The sequence below is a fragment of the Phragmites australis genome, chromosome 7 (genome assembly GCF_958298935.1).
Source record: "Phragmites australis chromosome 7, lpPhrAust1.1, whole genome shotgun sequence".
NCBI lineage: Eukaryota > Viridiplantae > Streptophyta > Magnoliopsida > Poales > Poaceae > Phragmites > Phragmites australis.
This window is the reverse complement of record NC_084927.1, coordinates 20,973,473-20,998,629: the sequence shown is the minus strand read 5'-3', so window position 1 is coordinate 20,998,629 and position 25,157 is coordinate 20,973,473. Positions and strand designations below refer to the sequence as shown.

General features: G+C 44.2%; 3 protein-coding genes across 5 annotated transcripts; 2 read left to right on the top strand and 1 right to left on the bottom strand.

Annotated features, from left to right (window-relative positions):
* Positions 1–231: 231 nt before the first annotated feature.
* On the bottom strand, positions 232–2,756 carry LOC133924154 (UPF0496 protein At3g19330-like). The gene is made up of 2 exons (XM_062369570.1): positions 1,309–2,756; positions 232–516 (listed from the first exon to the last, which is right to left on the bottom strand). The coding sequence occupies exon 1, from the start codon at positions 2,667–2,669 to the stop codon at positions 1,425–1,427; it is 1,245 nt and encodes a 414-aa protein (XP_062225554.1). The 5' UTR covers positions 2,670–2,756; the 3' UTR covers positions 232–516; positions 1,309–1,424.
* Positions 2,757–2,932: 176 nt separating this feature from the next.
* LOC133924153 (uncharacterized) lies at positions 2,933–8,359 on the top strand. 3 transcript variants are annotated; one of them, XM_062369566.1, is made up of 11 exons: positions 2,935–3,306; positions 3,394–3,463; positions 3,549–3,673; positions 4,291–4,399; positions 4,470–4,533; positions 4,674–4,729; positions 5,244–5,351; positions 5,975–6,124; positions 6,545–6,715; positions 6,824–7,121; positions 8,056–8,359. In XM_062369566.1, exons 1-10 carry the CDS (start codon positions 3,035–3,037, stop codon positions 7,055–7,057), a joined length of 1,359 nt encoding a protein of 452 aa, XP_062225550.1. In that variant the 5' UTR covers positions 2,935–3,034; the 3' UTR covers positions 7,058–7,121; positions 8,056–8,359. The 3 variants fall into 3 exon arrangements, with proteins under 3 accessions (XP_062225553.1, XP_062225550.1, XP_062225551.1); XM_062369567.1 differs by having other exon boundaries at positions 8,053–8,359; XM_062369569.1 differs by lacking the exon at positions 8,056–8,359 and having other exon boundaries at positions 2,933–3,306; positions 6,545–6,698; positions 6,824–6,877.
* Positions 8,360–8,514: 155 nt separating this feature from the next.
* On the top strand, positions 8,515–12,696 carry LOC133924155 (uncharacterized). Its single transcript, XM_062369571.1, has one exon. It carries the CDS (start codon positions 11,253–11,255, stop codon positions 12,429–12,431), a length of 1,179 nt encoding a protein of 392 aa, XP_062225555.1. The 5' UTR covers positions 8,515–11,252; the 3' UTR covers positions 12,432–12,696.
* Positions 12,697–25,157: the final 12,461 nt, after the last annotated feature.

The window sequence follows — 25,157 nt, the reverse complement described above, 5'->3', positions numbered from 1 at the left end:
GGGATTCTCTCTCATTTCTTTTCGCGATTCCCCTCGAAGGGAAACAGTTGAAGATAAGAGAAAATAAAATTAATAGGAACAAGGAAGGAAATCGAGAAGAGAATAAAATGAAAGGAATATGGTTAAGAATGGTCTAATACCATGTGAGACAAGAACTTGCTAAAAACAAAAAAAATTGTGGAGATAATTACGAAACATCGGATGCAAAGTGGAGATAATTACGAAGTTCCATCTTAGCAATAGGATTTGACATAGAAAGATTTGAGCATCATTTAAAATGTTCTAGCAGATAAACACAAAGACGTAGTTAAAATGCCAACTGCTAGCATTGTGTAACCAAAAAAAAAACGTGCCTTCAATCTAAGACCACTGTCTAACATCCAGATGTATCCAGCAAGGGTAATATTCAGTACAGTTGTTATTTCCAGGACCATTCCTTACAGATAAAATCCATGAGATTGCAAAGAACATTATCAGTATGAACTCTATCCAGTTGCAAATTGTAGAACCAGGTGCCTGGTAGAAAGAAAGAAAAACACAATAAAGAAATTGAAGGTGCAAAAGGACAGTTAATCACTAAACATTGACAAATCATAATAGGGTTTTCCCACACTAGACGTCCAATATCAACAAAGAAAGCAAGAAGATGCTTTCAAGCCAAAAGCAAATTAATCACTGACCATTAACGAACCTTTATGGTTGTAACAATTTTGTAAGTATTATCCTTGCAAAATTCCTTAACCAAATACTAAGCAACCTGGAATTTTCATACTAAATTTGGCATTCAATATCAATACTGCAAGCAAGACAATCTTATAAAAGAGCAGTAAAAGAATATTGCCAGCAAGATTATGCTTTCAAGTTTCAACACCCCAATACAGACATAACAATAGTGCAAAGGTTTAGTATTTTGAGGTAAGTTTGAATAGCACAAGCAACACATTGCTTGTGCCAAACCTGTCATGATGATATCCAAGCAACTGTCCAAACTGGAAATCAGCTTAATTCTAATATGAGACTAATATCAAGTATTGTCTAATATATTCAAAGCTCTTAGGAAGCTTTCTGATAGATTCTCTAACAGAAAGAGTTCAACTTCCAAATTTCAAAAAAGACCAGATAGAGCACTTACCTATCAGTCTATTTGGAATCATAGCATTAATATACCACCATAGTAATAATCTGATAGTAGAGATGATGAAACATATTGAACTACAAAATGGTCTAAAGTATAAGAAATGATGTAAATAACAATGGAAAAAACACATTTTATCATGAGCATTTTTTCTGACAACAAATGCACGATACCTTGCGAAAAACAAGAAATTTGTGCAGACATGCTGCAAAATGTTTCATTTGGCGCCATAGAAGAGGTTCCGAGACATCAAATTCTTGAAGGCGGGTATGGTTGTAGACACATAAACTCATGACAGTGGAAACTCAGTGTCAGGATCAGACTGGGCATAGAGGTGGTGCACAAGGAGTAACCTCGCACGGTTAACGGCTGCAAAGTAGAGGCAGATGTGCTCCTCAAGGTCAGCGAGCTGCCGAAGCAGGCTGGGATGGTTCTTCCGGAGATGTCGTACCACCTCCTCTATGGTGTGGTGCTGCCCCCTCCCGTGCTCCAGCCCCAGACGGACAAGCTTCTTGTCGCTCTCCACAGTACCATGGAGCCTGGTCACCAGCCGCTCGATTGTGTCGACGTCATTGTTCAAGACGTAGGTGCCCCTGGCCGTGGCGTCGAGCCGGTCCATGTGCTTCTGCAGGCGTTTCATCGAAGCAGCCAGTGGACAGCAGGAGGAACTTGACGCAGCACAGGTTGGGGCCGTTAACAACAACGCCGAAATGGCGTGGATCGCGAGCACGAGGCCCGCGATGGCAGCGCCGGTGGCGCAGGCGATGAGGCAGATGCCTGACCCGCGCGTGGCGCAGCGGAGCAACCGGCGCCTGCGTCGGACCCTGAGGAGGTGAAGGTCGAGGTGGTTCTTAAGGCCAACGAAGCTTCGGTGCATGCCCTGGAACCCAGCCGCAGGCGCCGGGAACGGGTTGGGCATTTGGTCGAATATGAGGAAGGCGTCGAACGCGCAGTCGCAGTGCAGCGTTGCGAGCTGCGGCACGTGCGGGATCAGCGCGAGGAGGTCCATGATGGGCCTGTACAGCACCCGCGCGCGGCGGAGCGCCCGGAGGAGGGAGAGGCAGAGCAGCGACGCGTGGTGCGTGCTGCGGAGGTAGTCCTCCGCGAGGCGGGTCAGCTCCGTGTCGAGCGCGTCCCCCAGCGCGCGCTCTACCACCCCGTCCTCCGGCTGGAGCACGACATCCAAGGTGACCCTGTCCTCCTCCTCCTCGCCGCCGCCGCCACCGCCGCCGCTGCCGCCACCATCCTCCCGCCGCCCGTCCCCGTCCCCGTCCTCGTGGATCTTCGCCCAAATCTCGTGGTAGGAGCTGGTGTGGATGGCGAGCGTGTACTCCCTGCTCAGATTTATTGTCGCCGCCGACATGGGGCTGCTCCCCCGCCCCACCGCCGCTCCCCCGCTCCGCCTCGCGCCGCTGCTAGCAGCGGTGCTCGAGCTGCTGCTTGCATTAGCGCTGCCGGTGTTAGCATCAGTACTCGAGCAGGCCGCCTCCTCGCATCCCTCCCCGTCCGCGTCGCCCCGCTCCGACGGCCGCATCGCACTCCCCGGCCGGTGAGCAAGCTCAAGCAGCAGGCGGGGGGGGGGGGGGGGGAGGGGGCAAAGTTGTACGTGCGCGGCGGGGTGGCGTGCGGCATAAGCCAACGGGCACGAAGCGCTCTTTGGAGCACTGACCCGTCTGACCACGGGTTGGGGGCGGATCGCACGGCCCGCGCACCGCTCCTGGCGGCATCGTGCGGCTCTCGGGCCGCGGCGGTCGTTACGAGGCGGGGCTTTGCCGCACTCGCTCCGAGTGGTGCGGGCGCGTGCCGCGTGACAGCCGCCACACTCGCTGGTAGTTGAAGCGGAGACGCAACGGGGAAAATCCGTACGGCTACAGAAGAAGGGGTGGGGGCGCAGGAGAGATGATAAGGATGGCGGCGGCGTCTCCGCCACCTGCGTCCGCCGTGCGGCTGCGCGGCTGCGGCGGCGCGGCGGTGTCCTCCTCCTCGGCGTGCCTCTTCATGGGGTCCCGGAGTAGAGTCGCGGCGTCAAGTTGGAGCGGGAGGAGGAGGAGGAGGAGGTGCGCCATCTCGTGCTGCTCGGCCGAGGACGGGGAGGTGCCCCGCTCGGCTACGCCGTCGACCCCCGCGGCGCCATCCGACGGGTCGATACAACTCTACTCCCAGATCGAGAGGTAGCAGATGGACGATTCCATGGCTCCGATCTGTTATCCTCGCAGTCTCTTGGTTTTAACCTCTTGCTGCTGCGTTCGGCGATTTAGGGTGATCACGGAGGCGGCGAAGCAGTCTCGGGAGGGCTGGGGTTCGACCGGAGATTGGACCGAAATTGATGTGAGCTTCGGTGGCTCTCGCATATACTGCAATTGCCTTGTATGTTTAGTCAGATTGAATTGATTAGTGTTGCTTGTTATGCCAGGGATCGTGGGTGTTGAGACCCAAGTCCTCGGAGCCCTCGTTTGTTGTCCATTTCGTTGGTGGGATTTTTGTCGGTGCCGCGCCGCAGATCACATACCGCTTCTTCCTCGAGCGTCTTGCGGACAGGTATGTTTACAAGCAGTGTCTAACGATCCAAATTTGTTTCTATGGTGCATATGATTCTTTTCAATGAATAAGCTTCGTGATCCTGTAATTAAGGTTTTTCAGCTGCTTAATGCAAAGCCGGCAAAACTTGATCTTTCAAAAAAAAAACTCTGTCATCCTTTGTTGTCATGGAGGAAGAGTGACATCTGATTTTTGTCAACCATACTGGAGAATCGGCCCTAGTCTTGTACTTTGAATTTAAGCTTCCATGTTGTGTTCTGAGTTTCTTTTGTCGAACAAAGCTTCATCACATGAACATGATCAAATGAAGAGCTTTAGACCTTTAGTGCATGGGTGCGTGCAATTTGTCACCACCATGTGAGTGCACGTTTCTCGTGGGTTTAAGCATAGCATAATTGTTCATCTGTGAGAGGAAAAATAAAAGGGATATGATAATCTTGTAAGGCAAATGACTCTACCATTACCTAACTGCAGACCTAATCTCAGTTGTTTGATTGCTTCCTATTACAGATTTTGCGGTTGTTCATTGTTATTATAATTTGTCGTATAGCTAACTTTTTTTTTCTAGGATTCCTACTTCCAGTGCAAAAATTCTGACTTATTAATTTGAAATCTAGGGGAGCTTTGGTGATTGCTACGCCGTATGCCAGCGGCTTTGATCATTTCTTCATCGCAGATGAAGTTCAATTTAAGTTTGACAGGTGCTTGAGAAACTTGGCTGAACCTGTAAGTAGAACTATCTAACTAGTAATTCAGGATCTATTCCATTATACTAAGTATATGAAATTTTACGCAGGTAAATGACCTTCCAACATTTGGTGTTGGACATTCCTTGGGATCTGTCATCCACCTTCTGATTGGTAATAGTTTACCATGGATTGAATTTCAATTAATGTGCTTATTATTTATGAAGTACTACTATTTAACCTTAAATTTTACTTTTTCTTTTTACTGTTCAATCAATTGTATAATATGTTGTTTATGCTTGTTCATATTACAGGATCAAGGTATGCTGTGCAGCGAAGTGGAAATATACTGATGTCCTTTAACAACAAGGTATGTTTTGCATCTCCCTCCCTCCTCTGTGTGTGGAATAAGTGTTTCTTTTGAGCTGCAAGTATAGTGTTATAAAATGTGATTCATAGTTTTAGTCCTTCCATCCCAAAGAAATATACATATGCTTACAGTTGTCCTTTAAATGAGGGTTGGAGTGTAGGACCATCTAGCACTATAGCTAAAATGATCTTTCTCTATTTCAAATTGAGTTGCCATGCATCAAGGGGTGCAAATGCCAAAGCGAAGTGACAAGTTTTGTATGATTCATTCATAAAACAGCACTATCAATTTTATAGCATGTGATGTGAGCATGTGGCTCTTTTAATGTGACATGAAAATCTTAGTTTTGTTAAACATATGCATTTATACATCAGATGGCATGTCGCCATCTCGTTTTTTCTACTTCAAATCAGATAAGGTTGTGCCAAGTATTTTTGTTCTTCTCAAGTTGCCCATTCTACAAAAATCTGTTTATGGAAAAACTACAGGTAGTTTTTATATTGTTCTTTTGCAGGAGGCAAGCTCCGCGATCCCATTATTTTCACCTGTAATTGTTCCCATGGCACAGAGTTTTGGCCCAATATTATCCCAGCTGACATCATATCCGACAATCCGTTTTGGGGTACGATGTGTTTCTATGACTTTTCATGTCAAAACTGTTGCTTGAAATGTACAACACATTCCATACAGGTCACTTTTTCTTTATATTTACACCTTCAATGTTCACTTGGATATTTCCTGCCTTGTTTTGAAGATGCACTGTCTTTCTTACTATAGAAATCTCATAGGTGGAAGTTCTGGGGAATGTCCCAAGTAACAAAAATATAGCTTGATCCTTTTTCGTATTAACAAGAATTTCCTATTTGCATCCAACTGAACAATACAACTTTTACTTAATACCACAAAACTACTAGAATACTCAACTTTTAGGCCTGTAGGCTTCTCTATTTCGTAATTCAGACTTTTAAGCATGGGAATGATACTGCTTTTTTTAATTAAAAAAAAGCATGGGAAATGGCACACGGATGTCTTTGTTCCACTCCATGGTATAATGACCTGATATCTTTAGGACCAACTTTGTCTTCATTTACTTTTCTTCTTGGAAAATATGAGGATTTGCTAATTGTAAGCATGTCAATTGTGGTGAAACTCACTCCATTGAAATTGAGGATTTGCCACTCTTTTCATAGCGCACTCACTTTTTGAAACCTTTAACCTCAGTATCTTATAATTTCTGCATAACAGGCAGAAGCAGCCATTAAGCAGCTTGAGAATCTAAGCCCTCCTGTTGTTAAGCAACTTCTTCCTTTACTTCAACAACTTCCTCCTTTGTATATGGACTTAGTAAAAGGCCGAGAAGACTTCATTCCAAAACCGGAAGAGACACGTCGGCTGGTATGTTCGCACTATTCTTTAAAAATATTTGAAACGTTTGCATGCATATATGTTACCTCCCATGTGAGAAACTGGTGATAGTTAATGTGACTTAACATCTGAAATGATGTCTTCTCTAAACCTTTCCTTAAGTCACTTAACTAAATCACAGAGATAATATATATGAATGTTATTACAAATTGTTTCTGGTTGTACAGTTCTGGAGGCATCTCTGTCAATACCTATTTATTAGGGTCCTGGGAATTATCAGAATTCTCAGTTCAAAACTTCAGATCATAACCAATTCTAGGATTCTCATGTGTGTTTATGTCTCAATCTGTTTACGCTGAATAACTAAGATTCTCGTTTCAGTCATTTTACAATTGTTCTATACTGACTCATCATGATGATGCCTTACTGGTGCATCATGATTTTTCGCAGATAAAATCATACTATGGAATTTCTCGGAACCTCTTAATAAAGTTCAAAGATGATCAAATTGATGAAACATCTACCCTTGCGCAAGTTCTAAGCTCTGAAGCAGCCATTAGCTCGCTGCTTGATATGTCGATTCGATCGCTTCCAGGGGATCATGGTATGCCATTACAACAGGTGCTGTTTTTTCGTTTCAGGTTTCCATGTTTTAGAGCTATTATCAAAGCCACTGATAGAACAAAGATGCTATAATTCTGATAAGGTAATTGTGTTTTGTTTCTTCAGGTTCTTCCTGATGTTCCACCAGCAATGGCTGATGCAGTGAACCGTGGAGGTGAACTTCTGGCAAATCTGACAACAGGCACACCATGGGAGGCTGTTGCTAAAGAGGTTGGTACCTCTTTGGGTACTGACTCAGGCATTCTACGAGCACAGATCTCAAAGGATGTTGACACACTTGTCGATGTTATTGCTTCATGGATATCATCAAATTCTGGTCCAAGACTACTACGTTCATGATCATCCATTATCCGTACAGGAATGTCAATTCCAATGAACATCATCAGGATTTTACTGACGAACTGTAAGTAATAAAAAATTTAGATTGCACTTCAGTGCGACATGTTAGTAGTCTAGATCCATACTGTAGTCCAGAAAAAAAAAGAACATGGCATGTATCTAGATGGAGTATTTTATGAACTAAGATAATTTTGTAAAAAGAAAGTTTAAAAGGATTAGAAATAAGATGATAGATTCCGGCTGCGGTACAGGCGCTAAGTTGGTTTTAGAGCTTTACATGAAAGTGTTCAGAAAAATGTGACGTACAAGGGGGTGGGTGGGGGGAGGGGGTTAATGTACACAACAACAACAAAGCCTTTCAGTCCCAAACAAGTTGGGGTAGACTAGAGATGAAACCCATAAGATCTTGCAAGTCTAGTCATGGCTCTGGCACGTGAATAGCTAACTTCCACACACCCATATCCATGGCTAGTTCTTTGGTGATATTCCAGTCTTTCAGATCCCTCTTTACAGACTCCTCCCATGTCAAGTTTGGTCTACCTCGACCTCTCTTGACATTATCCGCACGCAGAAAGGTTAAAAAAAAAAGGAGGATATGATTGGAACTAGGAACAAGCCCTCAGCTGCAGGATGAGGCATGGGTAGGAGGTGAGATTCAGCCTCTGCTGAGGCCAACTTGACCTCACCAGGCGGTTGCCTACTCGCCTAAGTGTCTGACCGCTTAGCCTCACAGCCTAGGACATAATCGTGGTGGTCGTGGCTGTTGGCCACTGCCTAGGTCAACTTTCGAAACAGAGAAATGTTGACTCTGTCTTGCTTTTGTAAATGGTCCTTTTGTAGACAACGGAAAATGCATAAATGCATGCTTTCTGTACTGAAGGTATACTGGTTTTGGTGAATATTATCTATGTTTATCATTCTTAGCATGTGTGATTATTTTCTGTCAAGTGCATTAAGTTTTATTGTGCTGACTGATGATCTGAAACATTGGCAAGTAGAGCATTATGCCACGTCGATGGAGAATGGAAGGATGCACAGCACTGGCATAGGAGCTTTGGTGAACTAGTCATCTTAACCCAGTGGCAAAGGCAAGATCTCGTTCCTCAGATGTTAGTCTGTAATCAACGATGGATTTATGGTAAATGATATAGGCTTATAAGGTGCTTAAGTAAGGTAGAGTATTTCTCCTCTTTAAGTGTATAAACTCTTATTTTCAAGATGAATATGGGTAAGGAAGCCCAAACATAGGCAACACAATTACTCTAAATAGCTATTGCATGATAAGTCTTCATTTACTCGTAAGACATTGTCAGTTTTCTCTGCGGGATGTACCCAATGTGGATCAAAACCTTCTGGCATGTAGGTGGCATCACGGTTACGCTCTTCTCATGCCTAGCTTTTCTGTTGGACATGGATCTAGCATGTCCACAATCTCTGTGTAGGAGGTAGACGTGGAATTGTATTCCAACATTTTTTGACAATGTCATGAGTATATGCATCGTCCTTGAAAGACCTCCTGAAATTTAAAGAAAAATAATCATTTGAAGTGATGCATATACTTTTACATCAAATATCTGGATAAATAATAAATAAACATTTTTAAATGCTACACTTGATACTTAAATCCAAAAAGGCTCAGGAAACTTCTCTAAATGTTGTAAGACTACCTGGAAGACCATGGTTAACATAAACAAGATTTATGCAAAACTTAATTTGGATAATAGACAGAACCAACACATTATTTTGCATTTGAGTTGACCAATTTGCTTGCTGGTTTCTTGTCCACCTCAAAGCTAAATCGCTATCACAATCTTGTGGTCAGCCTCTGCTGCAGAATGTGTTCACATATATGGTTTAGTTATGTTCACTAACACTTAACAAACAACTGCTTGTACCTGCAAACGAACAGAAAAGGAAAATTTGCAATTAGTTCTCTTAGTTTCTTTGTGTTGATATTTTGGGCTCCGAACTTCCTTTGTCTTTTGCTCCAGATTGCCCCCTTTTTAAGTATGATAGAATATGTATGACTCCCGTTTGAAGTATGATAGGATATGTTTCATTGTAAGCTGGAATGTGCTGGTTATGTTCGTATTTGGGGATTGGTTTATTTGCTGCTGTTTGTGATTTACTGCACTTGCCGCTTGCTCTCTTGTTTTGTGCTCGCGGAGTGAGTTGCCGTGTTGGTCAAATTGCATATCAAGACTGTTGTTCTCTGCATTTTGAACAGTGCCGTTCAAACCTGCTTCCAATCCTGTGTCTCTACAACAAGTCAACCACTCTTCATTAGATATTTTATGTACTTATTGATGATGTAGAGGCAATGAAATATTAGATTTCAAATTGAAGCTGGCCAATACGTTTAGGCAGCAAAATTCTCAGTTTGGAAATTGTCTCTGCGGGTTGATGTCTCTTCATGAATTTCATGCTGAATACCAAATCCAAAACGAGGCTTTAGAAATAAGATGCCCTCTTAATGTCTGAAGTCAGGAGCATTGGCCACCGTGTCAGCACATCGAGTTTCTTTCTTTTTTTTCCCTACAAGAGGTGTCAGAACACACTGAGTTAGGTGAATATGAATTGCTACCTGGCATCCTGCTGCTTACTTTTATGCCAGTGTCACCTGGAACGGAGCCATGCATGCAAGATCTCTGCCAATATCGAAAGCGGATGCACGGGCATGCGTAGCCTGGGGTCTGTAGAGTACAATGGCTGTCGCACGAATGCAATTTCGCAGCAGCAGCCAACAGGCAGGAGAGAGAAGGGCACTGTAGGTACGGAACCGGTTTTAAGGAACTCCACGCATGTGTAGCATCGGCGTAACCAAACTGAAGGTGATGTGCGTCGTAGACGGTACTGATGCCTTGATGTGAAGTTTGGAACAAGTAAGAAGATCACCAGACCCATGTTAATAGATGTGACCTGCATGCATTCTCCTTGCAGATTGGAGAGAGAAACTGCATGCAAATGTGCCAGTGTTCACTCGCGGGTCGCGTCTAGGATCCGTCCATCGGGTACTCAATGCTGGACATGTTGCTACTTCACATCAGTTGGTCGATGCGCCACCCTGGATCGAACTAAAACTAGCTAGATTCGTTTTGTGGTCGCTGTAGTGTTTGATAATGCAAGGAGGGAGTAGGGCACATTTCTAGGTCCGGCAGACAAGCCAGCAACCCTCCCTGCTGCCTTGTGGGATCGTGGCAGATAAAGATTTGTGTATCTCCTTCCACGACGGAGATCAAATACTGCTATTTAACTTGGGATATGTACCTCAGTATGCTAGTACTATATGCCAAGATAAATGGGTGAGGGCAGGGGCCAGTGAAAACTGCCTAGCAAGCTCGTGCTGGCACATGCAGCAGTGGAGACCGCAGATCGTCGGCTCCGACCATCAGTCATGTGGCCGCTGGTGCTATGCCGTGGAGTTGATTAAGGTTACATGTCATGTCCGCCTCTGTCCTTGCAACAATTTTCAGACAATGATGGAACAGCTATCGTTTTGGATCGTCCGTTTCCATGGCCTGCGTGCACTGTGGTGATCCTATGCACTCGGTCTTCAGGCGTGACGCATCCAGTCAGCCATCGACCATCCAACCTCGAACCCAAAGCCTCCAATGGTCTGACCCAATAGGGGAAATATAACTGCGTATGCTCTCACGCACGTACGGTAAATTCTGGGTTAGGTCGTCGGAACGGGGTAGCAACAACGGTAAATTCTGGGTTATAAACGTTGTTTTGCTGGGGATCCGTTGCCATAAACGCCTTCCTGCTGCTGGGCTACACGCGCACAGAGAGATCAGAGATGCGCCCCCATCACACCCCACCCCCACGTGCCCAGCCTGATGGAGCGAGCAGGACAAAAAGAAACAGGAGGAAGTGGCGCTAAAATAAGGCACGCGCAGCGCGAGCCGAGCAGAGCACCACGCCACCCCTGCCTGGCTGCCTCCTCCTCTCTCCCCTCCCCTGCCTCCTCCTCCTCTCTCAGCTCTCCCCTCCTCTCTCTGTCCTCCTCCTCGTCTCCACGTTCGCACATGCTCTTGCGGCGGAGAGCAGACCGCTTTGCCGAAGAGAGAGCTAGCTAGCTCAGCAAGTCGAGAGCAAGCGGCGGCAGTGATGTGGGGAGTCGTCGCTTAGCCAAGATCCATCCAACTGCGCGGAGAACGTACAGGTTGAGGTGGCAGAGAAGCTTTAATTTAGAATGGAGGATAAGGCAGCGGACGCAGTGGCAGTGGCGGTTGCGGCGGCGGTAGCGACGGATCAGGACGGCGCGGTGTACTGCAGCGAGCACCCCTACCCGCCCGGAGCGGCCGCGGCGGCTGGGGCGGGCACCGGCGGCATCTGCGCCTTCTGCCTGCAGGAGAAGCTCGGCATGCTGGTCTCGTCGTCCAAGTCCAGCCCCTTCCACCCGCCGCCGCCACCGGTCTCCGCGTCGCCGTCCTCGCCGCCGTCCAACGGCGCCACCTCTGGCTCTGAGCCGCCGCTGCCTCTTCATCCTTCGGCGGCCGCCTCGCGCAAGGTGATGTCGTCGCAGAAGACGAAGACATCGTCCTCGTCGGCCGCTCCAGCGGCGGGCGGGCTCAAGAGGAGCAAGTCGGTGGCGCCGCGGCCGGATGAGCCACTGCCGCCGGCGTCCGCTCCGTCCGCGATCACCGCGGACAGCCCACGCAAGAAGAGCTTCTGGTCATTCCTCCACCTCTCCTCGTCTTCCAGCAGCCACAAGAGCGCGTCCTCGACTTTGGCCAACGGCGGCGGCGGCGCAGCGGTGGCGAGGAGGAACTCCGTGTCGGTGGCGTCGGCGTCGTCGGCGTCGCTTGGGGGGCGGCTGGAGGCGATCGTGGAGCCGGAGAGCCCGGGTCGCCGGAGCGAGGGATCCTCGTCGTCGTCATTCGGGAGGAAGGTGGCGCGGTCGCGCTCCGTGGGGTGCGGCAGTCGCAGCTTCTCGGGGGACTTCCTGGAGCGCCTCTCAACCGGCTTCGGCGACTGCGCGCTCCGGCGCGTCGAGTCCCACCGCGAGCCCAAGCCCAAAGCGGGCGCGCTCGACCACCTGGGCGTCGCGGACGGCAACGACGAGGAGCACGAGCACGGACAGCACCACCGGATCAAGTGCGCCGGGTTCTTCGGCGGCCTAGGCACCGCGCCCCCGCCCTCGTCCTCCTACTGGCTCTCCGCGCCCGACGGCAGTAGCGGCAGCACGAGGGTGCCCTCCGGCGCGCGGAGCCACCGGAGCTGGGCCTGGGCGCTGGCGAGCCCCATGAGGGTGCTGAGGCCGACGAGCTCCACGTCCAGCAAGAGCATCATGGCCACGCCCCACAGCCGCGTGCACGGCAACAACGGCAACGGCGGCATGCCGTCGATGGCGGCGGTGGCGACGAGCTAGCTTCATGGGTTGCAGCTGCGTGATCGAACAATGGCCGGTGAATCATGCATCCCTCGATCTTCTTGAACTATACTACTACACAAGTCTCTCCCTCTTTCTTAGTGTTCTTGCGCCCATGTCTCCTCAAGAACCTGCTCCTAAGTTGAAATGTTACTGTGGATCTAGCTATAGCTGCATTTGCATTTGGGACTCTTGTCTTCGGTTGGCCAAGAACCTGTGAAATTTGTCGATCTGTTTAATTTAATTTCATATTGTTGGCTATTCACCATCTGTTTTTAAACTTGGTCCTGAATTCTGTCTTCGTTCTCGGTGGAAATTTAGCCATGCATGGAGTAGAAGACGTTGGTCCGCTGCCAATCCACGCATGCTACACTGATCCAGATGATGCGCGCAGTGATCGCATAGCTTTCATGCGAGAGATTGACGTGTTCAGCGTCGCAGTGGCCAGTGATTGCGCAAGAACTGTAATTGACAATAGGCAGCACACAGGGGTACGGTTTTTCACTTTTACTAGCACGGCAAGAGTAAAACTAAACCACGAACCATGCATTCCGTCAGGTGTCAGCACACGGGCAGTGGCCCCAGCTAGTACCGCATACAGCACGGCTCCATATGGCTGCCATAGCTTTTACCCTGCTGGTGCTGGGGAATGAGAGTGACCACCGTCTTTTCCTCTGCCGCCTGCTGTCGTACACTCGTACGCTATTACCACCCGGTGCTGCGCACCGAGTCGCACAGCTCACATGACTCTCCGGTCCGCGCGCGCAGGCGCAGCAGCCGGCGGTGCCGCTGCGCTCGCTACACGGTACGGCGCGAACCGGCTGCGGCGGTGCACGTACGGTGCGATCGAGCGCTGTTGGATGCGCTGCTGCTGTGAATGCCATCGTCACGTCGCAGATGAACGAGCAAAACAGAGCGAGGCGCGGGTGGGAGGGCATGCATACGTAGCATACATGTTATATGTAGATGGTGAGTGTTTTGATGATTAACTATATTGTATTATTGTGATTAATAAGTATTTTTTGAAAGATAATAAAATTTTAGTTTATAATGATGATTAAGTAGTTTTAGTCTCTAAGACGATTCTATGGATGATTAAAGTATATAAACATCAAGATTAAAGATTTTTTAGTTTTAAATATTATAAAGAGATAAGAAATACTTAGAGTAGTATATATTTTTTTCATAGTGTTTTGATCGTAATATAAAAATAAACTAAAAGTAGTAGTTTGATTTAAGTTAGTTAGACTTGATTAGATACACACTTGTGAAATTCTAGCACTATGTAGCTCAGAGAAGTCTTTGGATAAGTTTTTGAGAAGTTAGAACTCAAGAATAGTTGAATTGGACGAGTTTAGAAAAATTTGCATATGTCGGATAGTCTGACATCTAGCAGTTTGAACTTGTCGAAATGTTTTGACTCAGAAGGAGAATTTAAATCAACACATCGGATGGTTCGACGTTAAGGATAAATACGCCTAAGTGTTTTTAGAAGAAGATGAAGTATAACACGTCGGATGGTCCAGCATACTTTTAAAGACTTCATCGAAGCATTTCTTACAAAGAAGATTTCTCAGATGATTTTTTATTGTTGTACTCGCCGGATGGTCCGACATGTAAATCGAAAGCTTCGCCAAAGCATTTCATAGCAGTAACAATTATTGATAGGTGGCTTTGGCAGTGTTTGAGAAAAGTACACGCCGGATGGTCCAGCATGTGTGAGCCAGTGCACGCCGAACCTTCCGACGCTAACAGAAAATATGGGTGGTTGGACAACGGTAAGATTTGAACATCTAGCCTATAAATACTCTCTCACTCATTCTCACTTCAATCTCTTGCAACTCAGAGTAGCCTATACAATGTGTTCATCATCAAGAAGCAAGAGAGAGCACTAGAGTGATTTACAAAGTCCTTAATTAAAGATTAAAAATATCATTAGTGCTTCGAGAGTGACAAGTATGTATCTAGCTGAAGTTTGAGTTTTATCTTGTCAAGTAAAGCTATTAGCTTATTACTTTTGGTGGTTGACAACACATAGCTAATCTTTTATGATTGGAGGTGTCTCAATGAGCTCTTAAGTTCGTGTAGGAGCCTTAAAAAGAGTGGTGTACTTGATTTGATACTCATCAATCCGTAAATAAAGAAGTGGTAATTATGAGGAAGTATTTGAGTCTCGGTGACAAAGGGTAGCGGTATCGGTGTCAGATGCTCCAACGAGGACTACCAGGAGTGCCAACTCCCCAATACATTCAAAAAAATAATGTCTTCTTATCTATCTTTTTACTTTACTATATCTAAATTTAAGCCTTTACTTTCTTATAAATTTTTAGTTCTATATTTACTTTATGTTGTAGCTTATTTGTTTCTTTGCTGTCATCTAATTTGATCGTATAGTAATTTTATCTTTCCTATTATATGTTAAGATTACTATTTATTCTAAAATTCAATAAAAAAATATTTTTAATTAATATCTAATTCATCTGCTCTTATACCATTCGATCCTTTCGGCATCCGTCCGTGCGCGCCCTACGTGCGGGTGCGGCGGCAAGGCTGCAGTGCTGCTCAGCTAAACCATGTGGTGTGTACGACGCACATGCTTGAGCATCCTCTCTTTGCGCGTTCTGCGTATTCTTCCGGTCATGTATGCACGTACGTACACTTGAATACATTGATCGGTCAGAGATGCATGATGCATCGGCGTGTGATCGTGATAGGGCAGCGGCACGCCGGCAGCTGGTTGGTCTGCTTCTCTGCTCGACTGTAGAGCCGGTCGAGGCCAGATTCCCTCCCATATTATCACTGCCTAGATAATGAAAACTAGTACAGTACGTACCTGGCATGGGGCACGTGGTGCATCTGACCGGGCTCCATGCATGTGCTCGCCCAATTATATTGTTGACATGCCATGGTTTCCGGTAAAAATCTAAACTTAAATAATATATATTTATTAAAATAGATAATACATTATCATATTTACAATTTTAACATCAGTATTCAACATCTCAATCGAAAACTAATTTTTGATACAACGTACGCCAAAAAAATATGGATCCAGCCATATTCGACATATGAGGTACCGAATATGAGTTACAGTGTCATATTCAGTATCTCGTGTGCCGAATATTGCCTATCACTTCGGTGCATGCGGTCACGTCCTGCCATCATCGCTTCGGTGTTTTGCTTTCAACGTGAATGGCCGGCATGCAGTTGCTTTTTTTCGCGTCGGTGCATTATTTTGTTGTTTTCGGTGCGTCGCCTGCAGGCCGCTATAAAATGAGGAGTGAGGAGGAGCAGCAGAGGCAAGCAGCAGCCAGCGCGAGGTGAGGAGTAGCATCGCAAGGAGAGGAGTAGTAGCAGTGCGAGAAGAAGAGGAGCAACAGCGCGAGATCAGTTATAGTAAGTAATTAGATTATGTATGTAATTTATATAGATTATTAATAATAATTAGAGTAAGTATATTGTTTAAGCCGATCAATTAGATTTGATAAATTATATTAAATTGATAATTAGAATACTTAGATTATGTGTGTAATTAATATTTAGATTAGTATTAGTAATTAGAGTAAGTAGATTAATTAATCTGTTAAATTATATTTTTTAAATTATATTAAGTTGATAAATTAGAGTATTTAGATTATTTGAATAGTTTGATTATATGAATTTAATTAGTCAATGTAATTATATTATTAACTTAGTTTAATCAGTGTAATTAGATTATTTCTTTAGTATAGTTGTATGTATGTTATTAACCAGTATAATTAGAGTATTTACATAATTTAATCAAAGTTATTATAGTTATATAATTAATCGGAAGGTCACATATTCCTTACAACATAGTTAAGAGCACCTTACTGTGGGGTTATTTCCTATAGGTTCACCATAAAAAAAACACATTTAAGAGCAGCTTCAACAGTAATATGAGCCAATCCCTCGTTACAAAATTCTAAGATCAGCTACTTGTACGAATAAATTACGTCAATATCTATTGAACATCAATAGAATAGAACATCTATATTTATTACATGTACGTCTGTTTAGCAGATACGATATGATTATCCATATTTATTATGGAGAATGTCTTTTTGTTTTGCACGGAAGGCTCGTATCAATTCAGAACTGTCAGCATATAGAGAGTACAGTTGAGGTACCTATTGATCTAGATACCTGAAATCACATGTTATGAGCTTTTTATATGTGAACCAACAGTCATATAATATTGTCCTAGAGAGTGTGTGGTCACGGCTTATTCCAAATAGCTCGTTCATTGTCCATACATTATTTGAGATGAGAAAGAACAACGTATGGGCTTTGTACTCACGCAAGATATTGAAGGAGAACTTTGAAATATGGGTGTACATAAATATAGTGTCACGATTGGTGCAAGGTAATGCAGTGACTAGCGTTGAAGGTTCAGAACAACGTGTGATGCATGAAGAGGAGGGAGGGCATGTCGGGGAGGGCAGTTTCGGTACATAGGGAGCGGGAGTGGACCCTTATGAGGTAGATACAGGATGCATGGATGATGTAAATCGGTGGTAGCGGGGATGAATAAGCTGCTGATAACAATGACCAGGTGCTGATGATCCAGTACTTTCGTGGTGCTGGGCTGCTAGATTGTATCGTCTTTAAATATAACACCCTATCCAACTGGAGATATCAGCATCCAGGTCGAACAACGATTTCGTAACAGAGAGGAGGTCATCCACTGTATTAGCAACTATGATGTAATCACAAGAAGGGACCACAAGTGCGACCGGTCTAACCCTACAGAATATGAGATCAGGTGTATCAAGCACCCGAATTGTCCTTACTTCGTACGAGCATATAAGCCAAAATATAAGAATTATTTTGTGCTCAGTAGGCACATCCAACATACTTGCAACGAAGAGGCTATTAGGAATATGAGCCACGCCATTGATGCAAGGTTTATAGCCCAACTCCTCATCACCTTTGTTGGCACGAACATATGTTTATCGCCAAAATCTATTATGGAGGAGGTGCAGACTAAGGCGGGTATGCTAATCAATTACCACATCACGTAGCGAGCAAAGCAGAAGACATTGAAGTTGCTGTTTGGAAGTTTCGAAGAGTCTTACAATTATGCTCTAAGGCTGCTTCAAAAGATTGCCATGACGAATCCAGGGACTCAGTGGCCCATGTCGGATGAGCCGATCAAGTTGGAGGATGGGTCATACAACATCACTAACGGATACCTCATTAGCTTTTTTTTGGTCCTTTGAACAATGCATCGAAGCTTTCAGACATTGTAGGGCAGTTGCGTGCGTGGATGCCACATTTCTGAGCAGCAAGTAGCATGGTAACCTTATGACAGCATGGTGGCGGATGCAAATAATTAGATCATTCCTCTCGCATTTGCAATGGTTGAGAGTGATAGCTGGCTGTGATTCCTCACCTTGGTGAGGACATGTGTCGTGGCCAATAAGGAACGAGTTTGCATCATCTCAGACCGTAACAAGGGTCTTCTGCATGTGTTGGACGTGCTACATGATAGCAAACTACTCCATTGCATGGCCTGATGTGGAGAGAAGATAGTGCATGCGATACTTAGGCGTGAATCAATATATAAGGTACTACAATAAGGCTCTTGTAAAGAGATTCAAAGGATTGTATCTTTAGAACCAGCAGACGAAGTTCAACGAGATATGGAGAGAGTTAAATGAGACCACTTGCAAGATGATGGTAGAGCAAGAAGCACAGGAGAACCATTTGCGGACACAAATAATGGGGGGCCAAACTATCGTTAGCCATTCACGTGCTACGTTTAGCCAGTAGATAGCGGGAAAGACAGCAGAGCATTGGACCCTAATCTATGACACTCAAGGTGCCAAGTTAGCATATAACATTTTAATGATCGTATTCTACCCTTTGTTATGCAAATATCCCTTCTAAAATTATTATCTTCCATGTTATGTACTCCATCATGACAACAAATATCTTACAGTTAGGGATCGGTTGTGCTCGCTGCTATGTATAGAGGATTGTGTGCTGCAACCTAGTGGTCAAAGAAGAAGTGATCTATTTCAAGCTGTCTACACCTGTTACAGCTATGGAGCTGTGAGTACCTCCCAGTTTGTCGACCTTGGATGAGCAAGAGCTACTATTATGTCTCTATCTCCGATGGCATTGCAGATGACATGAGACCTACGATGGGATATCGGTGGATTCATGCCAGGCTGAGATGGAGTCAGCAGCAAGACCATAGTAACTACTTCCGGATAATCAGTGATCTAAACGTTCTCAGCGCTGATATCGTGGAGTAAGATCTATGACGTATGACACGAGTGGCCGAAATTGCGATTGGAGGCCTCATCACATCCTCTTTTTTGCGTGACTCACACTTGTGAAAGACCAGATACTTCTTGGTGTACATGAATAACGTGGAAGTTTATTCTCTTGAGCATGTACAGAGGCAGTTCGGGTACAGACAGTTGGTTTCAGTACCTCCCTCACGAGATGTTGGACAAAGCATGAGTAAGTGTGTTATTGTACGTACTATTATTACATTAAGTAATCCATGTTAAGAAATTATAATTGTTTATATCACGTACAAGAGGAGTGCACATGGGACTGTAGACATACAGGACTTGTCATCCATTAATGCCGAGCACATAAATAGGTGAACAAAGTCAGCTGTGATGGATGTCGTCATTCCTTCTATACAATATGATGACGTAACGTATTGAGAGTACTTTTTGTGGTACCATTCGCACAAGCGTGCCACCTTACTCAGCGGACTTGTAGAGCCAGCCCCTATACCCTTCCCCAAGGATTGTGCCCATCTTCTTTATATTGTGGTAAGTGATGCGGTACTTCTAACGATTTTCATTAGTTAAACCTATGTATTACTGATATGACCCTCATCTTATACAAACCGAAGCGACGTAAGAAATGCATACGCAAGCGGAGCAAGCTTGTGGTGGAGTAAGCGGGTTATCAATGCGAAGGGATCGGAACCCTCTTCGGGACTACATGAGGATGAGAGGGTCTCGCTTGCTATCCTCTTTACGTGGTCTAGTTGGTTGTGCTCCGCGTTCGAGGGGGTACGACCTACCAACCATGAACCCGTCCCGTGCCTCCCATATCAGGCTCTCGTTTAGTGCCCATGAGGAACAAGTTCGAACATAGTTGCAAGAGGCACCTTCGGCTATGGAGCATCATGTGCCATGTTTCATTGCTGAAACTAAGGATTGCACGGATGCTCCTGAGCCCGAGTAGTGTATACTAGGTTCACAGCCCCCGCAGTGGACACAACCTTCCCAGACTACGATGACATCTCCGCCTTTAGTATCGACTCATCACGAGAACGTCATTGACTCCACGCAGTAGACATCTAACTAGAGCGGCTCACATGATTTTGACCAGGCTGCTGCAATGCAGGCCGATAGCTTTGCTGAGCTTCTAAGAAGCCAATACCCACAATATTCTGATGCACCTAAGGGTTCACAATGGTGCTAGCATGGTGAGACTTCGGCACACCAGACTCTATCGGAGCATGTACTACATGGATCCACACTTCTGCATGAGGATCTTTCATCATGGTACATGCAAGACTGAGTTAGCGAGTCTGGATACACGTTCGATGGGGGTCTAACAGGGCAGGACGATGATGATGACAAGCAAGAGTACACGTGGCAAGGGCCAATGCATGCCGCTGAGATGAGGCCCACACACTCGCCAGACGCTTACACTCCTGGAGATTATGGACGTCGTCGTCGTCGTTGAGTAGGTAGTGCACTTGTACTTATTCATGACACATGTATTATTCACTTTATTTTTTAGTCATCTCTATTATGTCTTATTCACCGTATTATTAATGTAATTATTTTTAATTTATTTAATATTTATCAAATAATTATGGCACATAACCTTATTTATTATTCATTTATTAAGCGTTGTTACATATTAATTATGATATTTAATAATTATTTAATGTTTCTTAAATAATGAGGGATTCGTGCTTTGGTGCAGAGCCAGAACATTGTAGTCAAGGAGCAATAGATCTATGGCGGGACCTTCGAGTATATATTTTTTATGGACACATACAACGATCGATATAGCATTAATGCCTCATTGGAGGTTGTGCGTGGAGGGAAGGATGATCCCTTTCAGGAGAATAACCTAATCTAAGCCGTATCTAAATTGCATGCAAAATCCTTCTGCTCCGCATTAACAGCTCCGTTCCACCATATAACCACCGATGACCTTTGTTCCCTCTTGCATGAGCGACATCAAATGTATTTCAGGGTGTGCGAACTAGCCGACCATCCTTCTATGCTAGGTTTCTCTATGAGGCAAAGAAGGATAGCGATGTTACCTGACCAGTATGCATCTCACATCTAGGTTCGTCATTATCTATTTAGTCACCCTGGTTATCTTTTTTTCCATTGATTCGAATGCGCCTCTTTTACGTTAGACGTTCCCAAAAGACGCTGAGTTGATCAACAAAGAAATCTCGAACTTCTTGGTGATGTATATGCTCTTCGATGGGGGTTTGATGCCTGGTTCATGTAGAAGACGACAAAGATCAGTGAACCTAAGGGATACAAGAGCGCCCTATACTATTGAACGAGAAAATAATGAGACCGATGAGGACGATGATTTCATGCCACCAATACCTTGACATTCTGGCAACAATATAGGAGAATGTTCAAGGAACACTGCAAGAGGAGGTTTACGCACCACATCGATACGACGTACGACCAACAAGAAAATTAGATATGCTCCTACTGTGATAGCTCAAGATGACAACGAGGACAACGATTTTTCCACAACAACCCCTCCTTTCGAGGACTCCATCTCTGGAGGACATTGATGACCCTGAAGATTATGGTGAATTTGCTTCTACCCATCCTCGCAACCTCCAATCACCAACTCGGCGACGACAACCATCTTACCCTGATAACATTGACTGGCACAACTGATATTCTTTCACTAGTTTACGTCGCTACTTTCTACCATCATCTTGAGATGATCTAGGCAATCAACAACTATGCACTATGCATCTTGAGATTAATGATACAAGGGGGAATATTACTACTACTATATTTTAAATTGTGCATCTTCAAACATGGCTAAGTGTTAAGGCTATTCATAGCTTTAAGACTACATGGTGAATTAGAAATTTTGAAATGTACATTTAAATTAGCAAATAATTTCTAATTTTGTCGATAGTTAGCAATTGCTAACATTAATGTGCTTAGTCTCAAACCATGACATATGTTCATACCTATGTTTTGTCTCAGCCTTTAGACAAAAAGTGACCAGAACTTTAAGCATAAAATGATAATACCTCTATCCTGACTCTATCTTTAGACACGAAGTAATCATGTGACAGAACTTCAAATATGAAATAACAACACACCCGTTTCTGTCTCTGTCGATGGATGTTACGTGATGCAGGTGGTCCTGGCATAAAATAAACATGAAGTGTTACGTGATACAGCACTTCCTGGCATAAAATAATAGCATCAAAGTGCTTGTAGGTCCAGGCTATATTTGACACACGAGGTGCCAAATATGGCACTGTAGCCCATGTGCCAAATACACCTGATATTCGGCACATGAGGTGCCGAATGTGAGTTACAGTGCCATATTCGGCACACGATGGTCGAGCTCGTGTTTTTTCGACGTACAATATATCGAAAGTCAGTTTTCGGTAAATAAGGTGTTAAATACGGATGCTAAAATTGTAAATACGACGATATATTATCTATTTCAATACATACGCTTGCATATGCTGTCTAATTTTGGATTTAGCCTCATGATTTCTTGCAGCAGTGCAGGGTACCAGCATGCGTGTATAAGGATGTGTTTGGTAGGTACCAGCATGCGTGTATAAGGATCTGTTTGGTAGGGATTTCGATTTTTTAAGGAACGTTTCAGTTTTAGATTCTTTTTGCAAATGTTGATCTGATGATTTAGAATCATCTTTGAAATCCGTTTGGCTAGTTGTCTAGATTCAATTTTTTAAAGATATAATAATAATGCAATTGACTATTTTACTCTCGTGTTATTATGGTGTTTGTTTGTTTTATTTCTAATAACGACATTAGAAATGTGTCGTGACAAAACGCATGGTTCCAATCCTACTGTGCATATTCTTGAAACCCATTTCAGGCCGGTCCCAGTTTTTTTAGCCCGTTTCCATTTCCACCTGGGCTAAGGCGCGGCAGGCTTTTGCTCTCTCCATTGGGCTGAATTCCAGACCAAAGCCCACCCCACGTCTCCTTTTCTCCTCTCTCTGTAGCGTTATCTCCTACCTCCAGCTGCCTCTCTCTCTCTCGTGTCCAGAACAGAGCAGCTCCAAAATCCTTCCCAAATCCAACTTGAGTACAAGGGGAAGATCATCTAGAAGCTATCAAACGAGATCAATATCAAGTCCCAAACCAAATCCCCCTCTTATCTCTAACCGAATCCAATCCAATCACTCGAATCGAATCGGATAAACTCAGCCGCCGAACTCTCCCCAACATTTTAACTGATTTGAGCTCAATCCCCGTTGCCAGTGGCATTTGCGATTGAAACCCAGGGGATGTTCGAACATGACCGCGCAGAAACGGTGAGAAACGGCCTTCACCGATTCGGGCTGATTCACAGGATCATTTCACCCGGAAACATTTCGATGCCGATCGTTTGGATGCGTTCCAACCGAATCGGCTGTGAATCCGGAACGCTCCGAGCGACCAAACGGACCCTAATTATGCAGGGTGATTCGTCGGCTTGAAGTCGTAATTGGGCACCCCAAAACTGAGAAAATTTGTTGGTGCAGAAACCTTGCGAAAGGAACGGCACAGGAGCAATAAGACTGTATCCATGGAGTACTTCGCAAATTGCAAATCGCGACGCAGTTGCTACCTTGCTGGTGCTGGCGTGTCGCATTTTCACGCCACATACAACGGTGACATCGAGGCGCATGTACATCAACAGTAGCATACTATTACTAGCATTAATTTGCTGTCCAGCTAAAAAAACTAAGGTGATAAGTAATTTAATGGGTAACCGATCCGGAAAACCTAACACAATTCTATCAAAAATGCTCGATTCGGTCTGATCCGATCAGTGCACAGGTTGTACTCGAGCTTCAAAACATAATACTGTAGTTCCTATCGGATTAGACTTGGGCTTCAAAACAAACTCAAAACCAAAAAAACCCAAACAATCTGACCCGACAAAAAAACCTGACAAAAAAAACGCAAGCCCGACAAAAAAAATTCAATGTTAGGCTGGGCTCAAATTTAACAACCCGACCCGACGTCGACCTCAGACCTATAAATTTCCTATAGGGCTTTTTAAAGTTCAACCAAAACCCAACGTAGCATGAAGTTTGAACAGGCTAAAAAAAACTAAAGTGATAAGTAATTTAAAGAGAAGAAAGAATATCTTATTTGTTACACAAAATTTAGCATTTTAAGTAATCCTATACAGATGAATTACGATTTCACTGTCTCATTTGTCTGTGCCCATCCGTATCCCCGCACACGTGGAAGCCATCCCGTTTGCCTCCTCTATGAACTGGCCCTCTTGATTTTTCCATCCATCGTCTCACGCAAAAAGAAAATGGAGCTGTCACCCGTTAACGCTCTGCTCCTTTTCTTTTCTTTTATCTTGAAGTCAACCCCTTTTGCTCTGTGCTTCCTTGCCTAGCCGTCACACGTGGAAGATAAACCAAGGAGACACTGAAGTTGGAATATTTAGAGAAGAAAACATCAGAAGATGAGAAGTTTTTCTATTTTACTCATATTCAAGGTGATGAGGATGACTTGATAACAAATATTTTCTGGACTGATTTTAAAATGATCGCGGACTATAAAGTTTTTGGCGATGTTGTTTGCTTTCACACAACATAAAGAAAACTAAACAATGGGAATCCATTTAGCTTGCTAGTTGGAGTGAATAATCATAAGAAAACTACTATTTTTGGAGTTGCACTTTTGTATGATGAAAACGCAGCTAGTTTTTGTTTGGCTGTTCAATATATTTTGGCTGCTATGTCAAGCAAGAAGCCTCATACCATTTTGACTGAGGAAGATACAACAATAGCAAAAGTAATCAAGTTAGTCTTATCTGAGACTTATCACAGGATATGTGTTTGGTGTATGAATCAGAATGCATGCAAAGACCTCGTTGAACTTGTAAATGACTATAGAAAGCAATGCAGACTTTCAGAATTGTATTATGATCAAGAGGAGGAGGATTTTATAAAATAGGAAGTTCAATGTAGACTTACAGGATTGTATTTATGATCAAGAGGAGGAGGATGATTTTATAAATACGTATAATAAATTGCTAGATATATACAAGTTGAGACAAAATAAATTGCTCAAAAGGTTATTTGATAAAAAGGAGCAATGGGCCTTAGTATATGGGTGAAAACATTATCTGTTGATATGGTTAGCACTCAAAGAAGCGAAATCATTAATAATGAATTGAAGGGGTATATTAGTGTCAAATATGACATACTTACCTTTTTTAGCACTTTAACAGGTTGGTGTCAGATGAAAAAAATATGAGGAGGTGAAATATGACTTCAAGGTAACACAAAAGTACACCAAAGTTGAAACCAGATTTGAGAATACTAAGGCAAGCAACAAGAATTTATACACCAACAAGATTTAATGTATTTCAAGAACAAGCTATACAAACATTGAACTGTGACCTATTCTATGGTGTAGATATTGATGCTGAAAGGGTGTACAAAGTAAAGGT